Genomic DNA, 16,256 nt, shown 5'->3' with positions numbered 1-16,256 from the left:
AATAAGATGAAATTAGAGTATTCAGCTGGAGCTATTATAATATTTCATATGTGCTTGATTAATGCTAGGGACGTTGTTGTCTTTTGTTCAATTACATGTCATAGCCATTTCCCGGTTTCTTGATCATAATTTTCGAAGAAGAAATTACTAGGTTCTGACTCATTCTGATGTTGCTGCGAATTTGAGTTCGGGAGTAGATTATCAGTTTCATGATTATTTAATAAGTTTGAATCACTATTTTGATCCGGCATTAATAATGAGAATAGTGTGTTTGTATTTGGTGGAGAAATAATATTTGGCAATAACGAATCATTAGTACCTGTCGAGGAAGAGGAATACTGCATTGGTGTCATTAAATCATGTGATTGTAATTGATGTGATGGTACCGTTATTGTGCTAGGTGGTAAGATTTCATTTGTGGATTTGTATTCTAAAATATGAGAATTTAGGAACTTCAGCGAGTCTTGTAGCCCACTTAGTACATGAGGTAGATTGGATCCCCCAATAAATGCATCTGTGACCTGCTTACCTTCTGAAAAATCTTCACAAATGGACCATTGATTGATTGAAGGGACAGTTTCATTTTCATCACTTTTAATAAAGTAAACTGCAAAAGTGGGTGGTTTTGTTAATATCAATTTTAATTCTCCTAACCTTTCAGATGTATCTGAAGAGTTAGTAACATTATTGTTGGTAATTATATCATCATCAGTTTCCAGACTTAATGAACAATTCTTAACGGAGCTTATGGGGAAGAATATTCTAAATAAAATTTTGGTATCATTTGCCATTGCACTAAAGAAATAGTTAATTTCATCATTTTTCTTTGATGTCAATACAATCAAATCAGTGGAATTACTCATAATATTATTCATAGACACTGGCGACAAATTCGATAATTTCTCCACAATAGGTAAATCCTCCGGCAGTAAAGAGCCGTATTTTTTCCTATTCCAACTTCCAACAGTAATGGAACACACATCAATAAAATTATAGTTCTTGTTGATTCTAACGGGTATTCTATCAAAGAACTTGGCGTTGTTTGAATCAGTATTAGGGGACGTCTCGTCATTAAAATCTTCATCATTGGAATCCATATTAGCATTATTTCGGTTCTTGAGGTTATTATGCTTTTTCACTTTCGCTCTTCTATTTTGAAACCAAATCCTCACACTCTTCTCAGGCATCCCAACTAAATTTGAAATTTTTTTTCTTTCCTCATTTGATGGGTTTGGATTCAATTCAAAGTGTGACTTCAGTATATTCAACTCCTCCCCCTTGGCTCTTTTCCTTCTTGATTTGGGCATACGTTTAACAGAAGCAGAATTTGAAGATGATGAAGGTGGTGTGTTGTTCCCTTGCTCTTGCTCTTCATCATGCTCTTGCCCTTGCCCTTGTTCCTGTTGCTCTGTGGGTGGCATTACCGATGGATTATTAGAGGAAGTGAGTAGATTATATTCCAGATCAAAATGCTCATTGAATGATTGTCCTTGAGAGAGGATATCGTTAATCATATTTGAATGGAAATCCAGCATTTGGTTCTCCACGGGGTCCGCAGCATGTTGATTAGAAGAGCTCATCTTTAATGGTGCGTTCTAGCTTGCCTGTAGCTGTTCAGTTTACACGAGGAGGGGTGGTAGAGAGTTGGTTTGTTGTATCACTTTGCTGTTCATCATGAAGAAGGGCTCATCAATAGTATCAATGAAATTTTGACATGTAAATTGGAGAGGATTACCCTGTAAAATCAGCTCGTGCGACATGATCTGTGTTTTTTCAAAACGATGCCCACCTCCCATTATCTGAGACTGTCAAAACTCAAGTGTAATTAAAATGGGACCATGGAAATGTTAATAAAACAAGGAATGAACCACTTTTCCACTCGTTGGAGCCACCTATTGGCCATTTAACGTTACTTATTCATTATTTTATCACTGTGACAACAGAAAAAGACGCGACGCGTTAATGGAAAATGACAATTGAAAGATAAATAGACTTACGATAGAGATACAAGATCCATCATCTCTGTCACCCGAACAAGAGGACATCTAGATATGTCTGCCACTGCTACTATGAAGAGACCTCACGACCATATAGAGGGCGAGGGACAGCAAAGTGCTGATAAGAAACAGAAGACTAAGGAAGGAGATGCCCTGGAGTTCACAGTGTTACAAAAATATCGACAACTAGAAGACGATTTGATCAAAGATCGAGCACAGACGATACGGACAGGGGATATAGGGATTGTTGTCAAAAATTTGAAGAACATTGACCATTTATTTGAGTCCGTTAAGGGATCTAAGAATAACGGGATATTTGCACATGATGCCAAGACTATCGTAAATTTAAGTGAATTGGCTCAAATCAGTGTGAGAAATTTGAAGATTGGAGAGACAAGATCATTGATTGGAGTGGATGAAGTGTTGGCTTATTCTAAAAGATACATGTTGAAAGAATATTTCAAAATTAATAAGATAAAAGAGGAAAAACCAAATATTAATGGTATATCTAATGTAATTCAGGAGGAAAATGAGCATGCTGAGGAGGCTCATGATGAGCTGGCTGATGCTGCAGATAATAAGAGATCAGAGAATTTGAGACAAAACGAAGTTAAAAAAATGTTCTTACAACAGTTTGATAATTATAACGAATTCGATCAATTCAATTGGTTTAGAATGGGGGCCCTATTTGATAACTTGAGTAAGAGTGCACCCACTGTGGATCATCTTTGTGGTCCCTTTTCTTTGGAAAAGAAAATTAGAGCACCCATTGTGAGAAGAATTAATACTGATAAAGTTGGAGAAAAGACCACAGCTGAAAAAGTTACTAAGGAGACCCTGGATTCCAAGGAACCCACAACACCTGAACAAGTGAAAAGAATCTTTAAAATATTACTCAAGAAAATTGGGAAATCTAATAAGATAAATCTTTTCAAATTTATAATGAATCCAAATTCATTTTGCAGAACTGTGGAGAATCTATTCTATACAAGTTTCCTAATAAAGGAGGGGAAATTAGTTTTGGAGGAAGATGAGGAAGATGGATTTCCTTGCATTAAAATAAAGAAGAACTCGACATCCAATGATAAGAATGCTGATGAAATTGAAAAACAAAAAAATCGTGATAAACCCCAAAACCATATAATTTTCCAGATTGATATACCAACATGGCAAAAGCTGATAAAGAAATTTGATATAAAGGAGAGTTTTCTAGGCGAATAAGAGGGGATTTATATATGTGCATGTAATTTTATTCTATATTGATACAAACGTAAATGAATATATTATTTATTTAATCCATCCTCCCGTCCCACACCCATCCTGGCTTGTTCATTATTTCAGTGAGTGACCATTTACGAATAGGCAAGATATTAAGATCACTATGCAAATGCCCGAATAATTTACTTTCAAATAATTCAATGCCCGCCCATCCAATCATGACTGAATTGTCAGTGCAAAACTCTAAAGGTGGGTAGTAAAACCGATTAAAATTACTTCTCAAATTCGCTTCTAATTTGGATCTCAATGTATAATTTGCACTAACACCACCAGAACAAACAAAACTTTTAACGTTAGAAAATTTATTGGGATCCTTTTTTATGGCGTTTTGTAATCTATTCACAAGATGATCAAATATGGATTCTTGTATTTGGAAAGCCATGTTTCTCATCATCTGCGTATTTGCATCAGTTATATTTTGAGTTTCTAAATGTTTCTTCACTGCAGTAATGAAAGGTGCAAATGAAAATCCCATAATGTTTTTCTTGATGAGGGGATTCGGTAATACCATCCTATAACTAGCGTTATCAAGATCATCCATACCAGCAACCAGTTTCTCCATCTCCCTCCCAATCATATTACCTTGGATACCAATCTCTCTCCCACATTTGTCCAATGAATCACCGATAGCAATATCCATGGTATCGCATAATATTTCATGATGGAACAAACCTTCCGAAAGTACCAGACAAGTATGCCCACCACTAACCAATAGAGTCACGAAGGGAAACTGCAACCCTTCGTCAAACATTCTTGGTACCAGAAGATGGCCCAGCATATGATGGACACCAACCAGGGGCACATTCCAAGCCAATGCTAGTCCCTTGGCGACACTAAGTCCCGTAGACAGAGACCCGACCATTCCGGGTCCTCGCGTAGCACACACCAAGTCAATAGTTCTATCACTAGCACATCCCAGGGCCTTCTTTACGAGCTGAGAAAGCATCAATTGATGATGTTCTTGTGCTTTCGTCGGGATGATCCCCCCCTCGGAGACACTATTCAGGGTCGACTTAAAATTGGCAATGATTTGTGCGTGTTGTAGCGTCCTTTCTATGAGGGATACACAAGTATCGTCACAGGAGGTCTCAATGGCCAGGACATTGTACGCTCGTCGCAGAGTTGAACGGAGAGATCTTTGAAACATCTCTTGGATCTACTGTTATTGTTTCGTAATATTATCGCTGAGAATTTCCTGAAATTTATGATTTGCGCTTTTGCTGTTGGATTAGGTAAGACTTATAAATGAGGATGAAAACCTCGAGAAGTTGCAACTCGGAGCATGAAGAGCAGAACACAACTCAACTACATTGGGCACAAGAGAGATTACGGCCATAGTGAACTAGAGTGACTAAAGTGATACGGCAGCAAGCGGACAAAATAGGCAGAAGGAGGAAAAGGACAGTCAAGAAAGGATTATCCGCGAAAACAATAGAAACTAAGTTATGAGTGGCACAGGCACTGCAAATGCACAGACTCAATCGAGTCCCCTCGAGAGGGCAAACAGTGCCCTACTTCCAGAGAGTGCTGATAAGCAACAACAGGAACAGAATACGGATCAGAACGGGAAGCCTATATATGACAATTGGGCCATTGTATCTGATGCAAAGGCGAACAACTCCAGGCAGCTGCTTTACGCGCATATCTATCATTATTTGATAGAGAACCATTATTATAATGCAGCCCTCCAGTTTCTTCGAGAAGCAGACATTCCTATCTCAATCTCCCCAACAAAAGAAAATAAAACCAAATTTAGTACTTCTAAGACGTATCAAAATAATAGGAGGAACTTGAATTCCTTATTAAAGACAGAAATGGTAATAAATTCCTCGAATACTTTTCTTTTGGAATGGTGGGAATCATTCATGACTTTAAATGATTATGTGGAATCTACCCCCTCGGAGTTGTTACTTAAGAACAGAACAAACCACGACCCAATTTACCCTATATTGCCTCAGAAATATACCGCTCAGCCTGGTCGTGTCTCCAAACCATGGCCTCCAACAAGAACAGGACCTCCTAATATGAACCCCAATGGGGTTAAGCCAGCACCACTCCCGCTAGATCAGCAGCAGCAACAACAACAGCAATTTCAATTCCCACCACAACCTTCTATGCCACCACAACAAAAACAGCCGCAACAAAATTACATGCAAACCAATATGAATTATCAGCAAGGAATTCCACCTCAATCACAATATCCCCCTAATTCAGAAATGACATCAACACATAATAATTTGGAAAGAATAAGTAATCCTGAAATTCCTAATGCTAACTATCCTGCAAATGTGCAGGGATTCCCTATGACAAGCAATAATTCTTTATCAACTCCTGTGACACCATATGCATCTCATCCAACTCAAAAAATCAACCAAGTTCCACAAGGCGTACAACCAAATTCCCAATATATGGTTGATCAACTACAAATGCAAATGATGTTTCAACAGCAGCAACAGCAGCAGCAACAAATTCAAAGACAGAGGCAACAGCAACAACAAAGGCAACAGAGACAAAGGCAGAGACAGGTACAAGGGCAACCACAAGGCCCTCCCTCTTACCCAAACATGCCTCCATCTAATCAATACTCGAATGAAATGTATCAACAACAGCAACAACAACAACAACAACAACAACAACAACAGCAGCAGCAGCAGCAACCTTTATCAGCTACTGTGCCTCAAGAGTCCTCAGAGAATATGCGTAACTATTCACCACTTATATATTCAGATTTAATGCCCGAAGTAAGACAACAACAACAGCAACAACGGAAACCACAACCTCAAAAACCACACAATCTATCATCCCATCAATAGATGACAAATCCTTATTTCTTACAACAACAACGACAACAACAACAAATGGCAATGGCTGCCGCGGCTGCAAATGCCAACAGGAAACAACAGACCACATCACGATCAGGATCGGGCTCACAACTGCAAACACAGTCTACACCACACCAACATCATGCTCGTAATAAAAATCTAAAACCTGAAGGAAACGTGCTACCGCCTAATCGTATTCCTTCACCTTATAATATGGATAGAGCAAGTGTACAACAACAGTATATGGAAATGATGAAAAATATAATGCAGTCGAATAATCACTCCCATGATAGTCCAGTACCGCAAGAACTCCCACATTCTGCGACGCAACAATCAAATACGGACCCTAGCACTACTAACATCAGTCCCGATGAACTTTTTACATTGGGGATGATGAACCAACATGACCTCTCGCTGCCACTAAATTTCCCTCCTAATGAAAAGGATGAGAATACATAAAACCAAATTTAATTATTAATATAACGTTCTACATAAACAATATTAGTTAACAATAAAGTAAAAAACAACAACAACAACAACAATAAATAACGTAAATAAATTCCTCAAAAAACTGTGTATTCTCTATAAAGTCCCATATCCGATTAGTATTCATATTTTCATTACTATTACTCTAGGACAATGTTCTTTTCGTTAAAAACCTTACCCTTAAATTGTGACAAATTTTCACCTTCGTAACTTAATCGACTCGACACCTCTACAAGAACACCTGGTAAAACTTTTGCGCCTGCATTCTCCAGCCATGATGTCCCGAGACTCAAATATGCTAATTTACTTGTTTCTGGATTGTCAGTCTTGGAACCAGGTCCATTTTTCAATGGTGCAAATTCCTTGGATCTATCGACTTCCAAACATCCAAATTTTTCCAAGGGAACGTCAGGAAACACATCAAAGATAAATTGTTCTAATTTGATCCCATTTGGTGAATCCACGGGGATGAACTTATCTGCAGTATTATCATAATATGGAATTTTCTTCTTAGCAACATGGTATGGCATTTCGTTACACCACTTTTCTAAATCTTCTCTGAGTAATTCAACGGAATAATAATGGTTCACAATATTCCCTGCTCTTAATCTTAACAAGGTGTCATCTTGTTCATCCATGGCTTCAGCTAATTCATTAGATATTTCAGAATATTCAATGACACAAGGTTTATTCCCACCCTTCATAGCAATTAAACCAACTGGCTCATGAGGATTAGTCTTTCTAACCGCCTTAGTTGCCAATTGGAACCCATGCTTGATGGCAAACCCAATAAGGATTGGATCTGCCACTTTAGCCAAGACATTATCCACACAATACATGTAAAGATGCTTTATACCACGATTTTCAAATTCTTCCAATAACTTATTATCTTTAATGGCTTGATATAGCCCACCATTCCCATCAGGAGATTCCACCAGGGAAACTCTATTCTTTAGCAACATGTGACGACCTGTGGAATCCAATGCGGGCAAAGTCCCTTGATTGAAGAACTTAATTTGAGAATGCTTCAAACCAAACCAAAGATTCTTGGAGAAAAACTCTCTAGTACTATCACTTGTAGCTGCAGATGTCATTACATACCATGGAATATCGAACTTTGATCCAGTTAATGCCTGTAAACGTAATATTTTTTCAGCTTGAATTTGGAAAAGTGACTTTTGAGAGGGCAAGTCAATGTTATAGCATCCCTTTGGTAATGCGGAACCTAGACGGGTCCCTTGTCCACCAGCCATTAGTATTACTGCGACTTCACCGTTCTTTATGGCATCAAGCCCCAATTGACGATATTCACTCTCCACCAGTGGCGCATTAATGATGGATTGGTATGAAGCTGCCGGCAAAGGTTCGATGGTAGATGACGACCCAGCTGTAGTAGCACGACGAATTGCTTCTTGACAACTCTCAATTAGTTTGGCAGGAGGGTTTCTCTCGGCCACGACAGCCAAGTTGGATAATAAAGTGGTTTTCTCATCATCGGTGAGAATGTCCCAATGGCGGAACAAGTGTTCTTGACCAGCGTCGATGTATAATTGTTTGGTATCTTGGGTCATTCTTGGGCTATCTGATCAATGTCGATTGGGAATTATAACAAAGGTCAAGTAAACAGTAGAAGGTGACAATTAAAGGTGATGAATCAAAAAATCGCTCTTCTATAATTAGATGAACGAAGTCTTGGCCTTTTTTTTTTCACTCATTGATGAAAACAATCTGTTACGCGTTTGGTTTCGCGTTTCGATATTAGGAACGTGTGAAGGATTCTGACAAATATCCTTTGGAAAGTGCTTACTTATTCTACTGATTGAAGACCCACATATTAATTGATATAGGGACCCTAACGTTAGGCACAAGGCTCAGATTAGATACAAGAATAATTAATAAATGTCCGACAAATTAAAGAATCCTGACGAAGTGGAAGATGTGGATATGGAGGGAGGAGATTCAACCACTGAGAAGAAGCTACAGCCACAATCACTAGACCACAGTTTTGGTAGCGAGCCAGTATCTACAATAGAGATCATTCCCACAGGAAAATTTACTAAGTACAGGGAACAAGGTTTCAAAGCGAAAGATACAGATTTACATGGCACACAGATGGAGTCTGCATTCGAGCAGGAGTTATCCATGATGGAACATGATGCTGCAACCGCTGATGAACAGGATACTTCTAAATATGGTCGTATTGTTCTACCAGGAGACTTCTCTTCAGCAACTCATGATATTTCGTTTCAACAGATTGACGCCGAACAGAGTATCTTGAACGGTGGATTTAAGGATAATAATACCTCTACAGTTGTGAGATTTTTTGGTGTCACCAGTGAAGGTTATTCTGTGCTTTGTAATGTGACCGGATTTAAACATTACTTATACGTCCCACAACCAAATTCAGATGATGCTAAGGATCCACAACAACGAGAAAGGTTTTTGAACTACCTTAATGAAATGTTCGATAACGGTGTAGACTCCATAGAAGTGGTAGAGAAACAATCTATATGGGGATATTCAGGGGACGGGAAGCTGCCGTTCTGGAAGGTATTAGTTACATACCCTTCTTTGATTAATAAGTTAAGAACAGGGTTCGAGAAGGGACATTACACTTATAACTCTTGGTTTTCCAATGGAACTACCACATACGACAATATCGCATATCCTTTGAGATTGATGGTCGATTGTGGAATTGTCGGGATGTCCTGGATAACTTTGCCCAAGGGGAAGTATACTTTGATTCCAGATAACAAAAAATTATCAACATGTCAACTGGAACTAACAATTAATTATAAGGATTTGGTAGCTCATCCTGCTGAAGGTGATTGGTCTCATATGGCTCCTCTAAGAATCTTGTCATTTGATATTGAATGTGCAGGTAGAATTGGTGTGTTTCCTGAACCGGAGGAAGATCCGGTTATCCAAATTGCCAATGTTGTTAGTGTAGCTGGTGCCAAGAAACCATTCATTAGAAACGTCTTTACCGTAAATTCATGCTCCCCAATTACAGGTTCGCAAGTATTTGCACATGATAAAGAGGAAGATATGCTTCGTCATTGGCGTCAATTTATCTTGGAAGCTGATCCAGATGTTATAATCGGGTACAACACAACTAATTTCGATTTGCCATATTTAATTAACCGTGCCAGGGCTCTGAAAGTAGAAGAATTCCCCTTTTTTGGTAGACTGAAAACCGTCAAGCAAGAGATCAAGGACACAATTTTCTCCTCGAAGGCATATGGTACCAGAGAATCTAAAAATATCAACATCGACGGAAGATTACAATTAGATTTGCTGCAATTTGCACAACGTGAGTATAAATTAAGATCATATACACTGAATGCCGTTTCAGCTCACTTCCTTGGTGAACAAAAGGAGGACGTTCATTACAGTATAATTACCGACTTGCAAAATGGAGACAGTGAGACTAGAAGAAGATTGGCTGTTTATTGTTTGAAGGATGCATACTTACCTCTTCGATTGCTGGAGAAGTTAATGGGTTTAGTCAATTATACAGAAATGGCTCGTGTCACAGGTGTCCCATTTTCTTATCTTTTATCCAGAGGCCAACAGATTAAAGTTGTTTCTCAATTATTCAGAAAATGTATCCAAATTGATACTGTGATACCTAATATGTCGTCACAGGCGTCTGATGAACAATACGAAGGTGCTACTGTTATAGAACCTATACGTGGTTATTACGATGTCCCAATTGCAACCTTGGATTTCAATTCCTTATATCCAAGTATTATGATGGCTCATAATCTATGTTATACAACACTATGTAATAAAGCTACGGTAGAAAGACTAAAATTGACAAAGGATGAAGATTATGTGATAACACCGAATGGAGATTACTTTGTTACAAGTAAGATTAGACGTGGTATTTTACCAATCATTCTTGATGAGTTAATTAACGCCAGAAAACGTGCCAAGAAGGACTTGAAGAATGAAAAAGATCCTTTTAAGAGAGATGTTCTTAATGGTAGACAATTAGCATTAAAAATCTCTGCAAATTCTGTTTATGGTTTCACAGGTGCCACAGTAGGTAAATTACCATGCCTGGCGATTTCTTCCAGTGTTACATCATTTGGTCGTGAAATGATTATGTTGACAAAAAATGCCGTTCAGGACAAGTACTCAAAGGCAAATGGATACGAGAATGATGCTATTGTTGTTTATGGTGATACAGATTCTGTTATGGTTAAGTTTGGTACCAATGACTTGAAAGAAGCGATGGCGTTGGGAACAGAAGCAGCTGCTTATGTCTCAACACTTTTCAAAAATCCAATCAATTTAGAATTCGAAAAGGCGTACTTTCCATATTTATTAATCAATAAAAAGAGATATGCTGGTTTATATTGGACGAATCCAGATAAGTATGACAAATTAGACCAAAAGGGGTTGGCGTCGGTTCGTCGTGATTCCTGTTCATTGGTGTCCATTGTGATGAACAAAGTTCTTAAGAAAATACTGATTGAAAGAAATGTCAATGGTGCTCTAGAATTTGTCAAAAAAACTATTGATGATATTTTACATAATAGAGTTGATATTTCCAAGTTAATTATATCCAAAACGCTTGCTCCAAACTATGTGAACCCGCAACCGCATGCTGTTCTTTCAGAGCGTATGAAGAAAAGAGATGGTATGGGACCCAATGTTGGTGATCGTGTTGATTATGTTATAACTGGTGGTAACGATAAACTTTACAACAGAGCTGAAGATCCACTATACGTTTTAGAGCATAACATCCAAATTGACTCCAAATATTATTTAACAAATCAATTACAGAATCCAATAATTAGTATTATTGCTCCAATCATTGGTGAAAAACAGGCAAACTCTATGTTTGTTGTCAAATCTATTAAAATTAGTACTGGAGAAACAAAAGGTGGGTTGATGGGTTTTGTGAAGAAAGTTGCATCATGTAAAGGTTGTAGGGGGCCTCTAAAAAAGGGTGAGGGTCCATTATGTGCTAATTGTCAATCGAGATCCGGTGAATTGTATATAAAAGCACTATACGACATTAGAGACCTTGAAGAGAAATATGCTAGATTGTGGACGGAATGTCAACGTTGCGCAGGAACTTTGCATAATGAAGTTTTATGTTCAAATAAGAATTGTGACATCTTTTACATGCGTGTTAAGGTGAAAAAGGAACTACAGGAGAAGATGGAGCAAATGAGTAAATGGTAACGAACCATCTTATGCATTTAAATTTATAGACTGATTTTTCTAACGACATTTACTAAATATGTATCATATATTAATTATTTTAACAATTCCCATTAGTTCTTATCCGCCATTCCTTACAAGCATGATAACTCAGAATAAGTCTTTGGCATTTGAGAGTCACTCAGTTGTAGACGCTTCATCTCAAGTGAAACTGAATTTGCTTGCCTCGTATCATTAAACCAGGGATGATTGATAGTATCTTCCACACTGTATCTAGCATCTGCATCAAGAACTAATAAATGCGAAATTAAATGAAGGACATTGTCATCAATGTTATCCCAATATGGTGTATAGAATGCAAATTTAGCTTGAAGGATTTGTTCTTTCAAGGATGGGGGACCTAATTGTTCACTGAAGGGTGGGAATCCACATAGACAAACATATAGGATAACACCGGCGCTCCACATATCGACTTTTGAAGTATAGCCTTTCTTTGTTAGAACCTCCGGTGCCACATACGATGGTGTCCCGCACAACGTGTTAGTAAATTGCATCTCACCTGTAAATTTGGCCAAACCAAAATCTGCAATTTTAACTTGGATATCAATTTCATCTTCATCCCAAGGACCAAGTTGCTTTTGTTCCGGGTTAGTACGTCTGGTGATGTTCAGAAGAATGTTTTCAGGCTTAATATCTCTATGAATGATATTTTGTTGATGCAAATGTTTCAATCCCATTAAAATTTGATTAAAGATTGCTTTTGTTTCATCTTGTCTTAAACAAGTCTTTTTAACAATCCTTTCAAATAACTCACCGTCATCAATTTTATCCAACACCAAGTATTTCTGGATCTGTGATTTACTAACAGGTTCAATAAAAAAGTCAAGTAGGTTGACAATATTAGGATGGTGGATTCTCATTAGGATATTTGTTTCTTCTCTGAATTGTTTACTTTTCTTTTCATCATCATTTTGTTGAGGATGGAAGATTTTGACAGCCACAGTCTGGCCGGTAACTTTATTAATACCTTCTTTAACGGTGGCATAATGTCCTGAACCTAAATCTTTACCCAATACGTATTTATCAAAAAATGATAATTGCTTTGTTCTGACAATTTTCTTTGTAGCGTTTTGGCTGGATGTGAAACCCAGTTGAGGTTTCTTGAAAACCACTTCTGAAGCTGATTTTGTGGCAACGACACTCTCTCCTGTAAATTCTTCGTTATGCTCCGATTGAGATGTCGCCGTACTATCTTCTATTTCTTGCAGATTACTGGATGCAGTGTATTTGAATAGAAATGAACAGCCCTTACCAAACACAACTCTATCTCCGTTCTTTAAAATACAATCCTTTTTCACTAATCTATTACCGTTAATGAATGTACCGTTCCTGCTCTTATCAATAATATTAATCAGCGATCTTTCAATATTATCAATATTCATCTTTATTAGATACAGCTCGCAATGAACTGTCGATATATCTGTTTCAGTTAAAATGATATCACATGATCTACTTCTACCCACAGTTGTGACAGTTTTGTTATCAATACTAATAGTTTGTTCCTTGCCAGGTATCAAATTCAGTAAGGTGGCCACAGGTATACTGCTGTGCTCTCCAACGATTGTTTGTTGCCTCTTCATAGGTTGATGAACTTCATCGGAACGCTCTCTTTTCACAGCTGTGGACATATTAGTATTGTTGTTGGTCTTATCTGGTTTAGGTGTTTGAAAAGTCAGACTATGGAATGGGAAGAATAATTTTAACAAAGCACAATAGTTTCCAGCCTGTTTTATATTCCAGTTTTCGTGTTTTATCTATGAAAAATTTCCAGACGCGTCAACTTAGCATCCTTTTGCCATTTTAGGCGATATTACTGTTTACATTTCGTTGCACATGATCATTGCCATTGGCAACAGAAAATGTATTTATATTAAAGTAACATTATTTAATTCAAATTAATGAGCTATAGTCTATTCCTTATCTTCCAATTCGTAGATCAATTTACCATCTGCGGTTGGATCATATTCCTTATCCAGGAATTGAGAAAATTTCTTTAAGTTATTTAGGCCTCTGATTTCACCAGCACATAGAGGCATCTTTACCAGGTGGAAATCTTCATACAATTCGTCGATTTGATCCAAATATTTCTTTTGCATCTTCCATCTGGCTTGACATCTCTTACAGTTATGTTCTTGATCGTATTCAGCAAACAGTAATTGGTTGACGATAATTGAGTTGACATCCATATCATATGAGATCAATTCTTGAATTAATCTTTCCGTTTCATACAGAGATAGGAATTCACTAATACAAACACAGACAAAAGTAGTCAAATCGGGGTCAGTAAATTGTTGTTTGATGGTTTCTACATTTGCTTTCAATTCATTTAATTTAGAGGCAATGTCTACGTTACCTGCACCCATCATGTTTAACATAGGACCTAATTTCCCACTCAATTCACTGAATTTCTCTAACAACTGAGACAAAGTGTTTGGTAGTTGCAAGAATCTTAAAGTATGACCTGTTGGTGCAGTGTCAAAGATAACAGTGTCGAAACTTTCAGCTTCCCCATTCTCTTGCTTCTTAATGTGTTTCATCACTTCCATGAAAGATAAAGCTTCATCGATACCAGGAATGGCACCAGTCAGCTCAGATAAAGCACCACCTTGTAATAAGTTGCCCAAACCATCATCTGCTCCACCTTGTTCATTAGAACGTGACACTGCCATATCATTCATATCCTTCAAAGCTGCACTTGGGTCAATTTCCATACATGACAAATTATCCATCCCGGTAACTTTTCTAGCATCCTTACCAAACTTTTCCCCAAATGCATCACTCAAGTTATGTGCAGGATCAGTAGATATTAATAAGAATTGTTTGGAAGGTTGAGCGAGAGCCATTTGAATGGCAATGGAACATGATGAGGTGGTCTTACCGACACCACCTTTACCACCGACGAAAATCCACTTATGAGTAGTAGATTTAATTAAAGAGTGTAAGTTTGGTTCTACTGTTAAATCCATTGTTTCTGCAGCTGTGACTATGATTGCTTTCTTGGTTTGTAAGTGACCTTCAGAGAAAGGTTTGACATTGTTGAAATTTCATTTTCATTTTTTCATTCAGTGAAAAATTCCATTAAAGGATCAACGTAAACGTTAACTAACATTAGATAAAAAGATCAGAGAGTTGATACACTATAGGTTGGAAATAACTTCAAAAATATACTATAATTTCTACGAAGAGTAAAGATGTCTGAACAGGAAGCTGAGGATAAAAGAGCAAAACAATTAGAAGAAGCAAGGAAAAGAGTGGAAGCATTAAAGAAAAAGAAGAAGAATAAGAAGAATAAGAACAAAAAAGATACCAAGAAGGATGAAACGGAAGAATCTACCCAGCCAACACCTGCACCCGAAGAATTGAATAATGAAGGAGAGGTAGCTTCTTCAATTGAAGTTACTACTGGTATTGAACCTACAGAGGAGAAGCTTGCGACCACTGAAGAAGGGAGAGATGATCAACAAGATAAGCCAGAATCGGAAATTTTACCCACTGAGAGTGACAAGAGGGTTGCAGAAGAAGATATTGAAAAACCAAAGGAAACAGAAGAAAAGGCTGCAGAAGAACCAAAGCAACTAGAGGAAGAAACTAAACATGAGCCACTCGCAGATCAAGACATTGCTAAGAATGATGACCTATTCGGCAGTAATGATGACAATGAATCTGATTTTATGACTACCATTCAAAAAGAAAGGGAATCACAAGAGATTAAAGAGTTAAAATCAACTGTGGAAGAACTAAATGCTGAATTAAAGAAGCTAAAATTCAGTAATATTGATAAAGAGACTACTATAGAAGAATTACAGGAACAAGTGCAGGAATTAACGCAGCAACTTGAAGCAAACCAGAATGAACTACATTCTACTAAACTTGAATTGCAGAGTACTCAACAATTATTACATGTAGCTGAAGAAAAACTAGCAAAAGCGCCATCTCCTTCGGCAATGCAATTCACAACCTTTACATCTTCTTCTTCACAACCTCATATAGTGTCTACAGGCAATAATATGGATGCAGTATCATCTCAAACTGTTCAAACACAGGAGGTTGACCGTGTTCTTTTGGACAAGTGGCGTAATTGGAATGTTGATATGACTACCTGGAGAAGTATTGGCTCGGGACCAATCGTTGAATTTTAATCAATCTATATACAGAGAACTAATTTAAAATTAAATATAAGATAAATCTACAAAATCTTCGATCTTACTCACTTTTGATTTGTATTGTATGAAAAAAGTAAAAGACTTGACTGGAGAATTTCCCCTAGATGCTATGTGAAATCAGTTGGAAATACGTCAACCTTTTAGCAGCTATCCTGTATCAAGCAAATGCAATTGTAGATCTTTCTGTTAGATAGTAATTGTTATTATGCATCAGTGTTCAATTATTATCTTTACAATGATCGAGCTGTTTGAGATAAATCTTTTTTGTTTTT

At 37.4% G+C, this 16,256-nt stretch overlaps 10 protein-coding genes across 10 annotated transcripts; 5 read left to right on the top strand and 5 right to left on the bottom strand.

Annotated features, from left to right (window-relative positions):
• Window positions 1–98: 98 nt before the first annotated feature.
• PHO2 (Pho2p) lies at window positions 99–1,580 on the bottom strand (the record flags this gene model as incomplete). The annotated part of the gene is made up of 1 exon (XM_003675005.1): window positions 99–1,580. One exon carries the CDS (start codon window positions 1,578–1,580, stop codon window positions 99–101), a length of 1,482 nt encoding a protein of 493 aa, XP_003675053.1.
• Window positions 1,581–2,051: 471 nt separating this feature from the next.
• On the top strand, window positions 2,052–3,218 carry NSE4 (Smc5-Smc6 complex subunit NSE4; the record flags this gene model as incomplete). Its single annotated transcript, XM_003675004.1, has 1 exon — window positions 2,052–3,218. The coding sequence occupies one exon, from the start codon at window positions 2,052–2,054 to the stop codon at window positions 3,216–3,218; it is 1,167 nt and encodes a 388-aa protein (XP_003675052.1).
• A 70-nt stretch (window positions 3,219–3,288) lies between these two features.
• QRI7 (putative N(6)-L-threonylcarbamoyladenine synthase) lies at window positions 3,289–4,422 on the bottom strand (the record flags this gene model as incomplete). Its single annotated transcript, XM_003675003.1, has 1 exon — window positions 3,289–4,422. One exon carries the CDS (start codon window positions 4,420–4,422, stop codon window positions 3,289–3,291), a length of 1,134 nt encoding a protein of 377 aa, XP_003675051.1.
• A 298-nt stretch (window positions 4,423–4,720) lies between these two features.
• Window positions 4,721–6,088, top strand: NCAS0B05950 (uncharacterized protein; the record flags this gene model as incomplete). Its single annotated transcript, XM_003675002.1, has 1 exon — window positions 4,721–6,088. One exon carries the CDS (start codon window positions 4,721–4,723, stop codon window positions 6,086–6,088), a length of 1,368 nt encoding a protein of 455 aa, XP_003675050.1.
• Window positions 6,089–6,556, top strand: NCAS0B05940 (uncharacterized protein; the record flags this gene model as incomplete). Its single annotated transcript, XM_003675001.1, has 1 exon — window positions 6,089–6,556. The coding sequence occupies one exon, from the start codon at window positions 6,089–6,091 to the stop codon at window positions 6,554–6,556; it is 468 nt and encodes a 155-aa protein (XP_003675049.1).
• Window positions 6,557–6,723: 167 nt separating this feature from the next.
• On the bottom strand, window positions 6,724–8,154 carry QRI1 (UDP-N-acetylglucosamine diphosphorylase; the record flags this gene model as incomplete). The annotated part of the gene is made up of 1 exon (XM_003675000.1): window positions 6,724–8,154. The coding sequence occupies one exon, from the start codon at window positions 8,152–8,154 to the stop codon at window positions 6,724–6,726; it is 1,431 nt and encodes a 476-aa protein (XP_003675048.1).
• Window positions 8,155–8,482: 328 nt separating this feature from the next.
• POL3 (DNA-directed DNA polymerase delta POL3) lies at window positions 8,483–11,782 on the top strand (the record flags this gene model as incomplete). The annotated part of the gene is made up of 1 exon (XM_003674999.1): window positions 8,483–11,782. One exon carries the CDS (start codon window positions 8,483–8,485, stop codon window positions 11,780–11,782), a length of 3,300 nt encoding a protein of 1,099 aa, XP_003675047.1.
• Window positions 11,783–11,895: 113 nt separating this feature from the next.
• Window positions 11,896–13,449, bottom strand: DUN1 (serine/threonine protein kinase DUN1; the record flags this gene model as incomplete). The annotated part of the gene is made up of 1 exon (XM_003674998.1): window positions 11,896–13,449. One exon carries the CDS (start codon window positions 13,447–13,449, stop codon window positions 11,896–11,898), a length of 1,554 nt encoding a protein of 517 aa, XP_003675046.1.
• Window positions 13,450–13,731: 282 nt separating this feature from the next.
• Window positions 13,732–14,787, bottom strand: GET3 (guanine nucleotide exchange factor GET3; the record flags this gene model as incomplete). Its single annotated transcript, XM_003674997.1, has 1 exon — window positions 13,732–14,787. One exon carries the CDS (start codon window positions 14,785–14,787, stop codon window positions 13,732–13,734), a length of 1,056 nt encoding a protein of 351 aa, XP_003675045.1.
• Window positions 14,788–15,012: 225 nt separating this feature from the next.
• Window positions 15,013–15,960, top strand: BUG1 (Bug1p; the record flags this gene model as incomplete). The annotated part of the gene is made up of 1 exon (XM_003674996.1): window positions 15,013–15,960. One exon carries the CDS (start codon window positions 15,013–15,015, stop codon window positions 15,958–15,960), a length of 948 nt encoding a protein of 315 aa, XP_003675044.1.
• Between the last annotated feature and the right edge of the window lie 296 nt (window positions 15,961–16,256).

This window comes from Naumovozyma castellii, chromosome 2, assembly GCF_000237345.1.
Source record: "Naumovozyma castellii chromosome 2, complete genome".
In the NCBI taxonomy this organism is placed as follows: Eukaryota; Fungi; Ascomycota; class Saccharomycetes; order Saccharomycetales; family Saccharomycetaceae; genus Naumovozyma; species Naumovozyma castellii.
The sequence above is the reverse complement of the archived record's forward strand: the minus strand, read 5'-3'. Positions and strand labels throughout refer to the sequence as shown.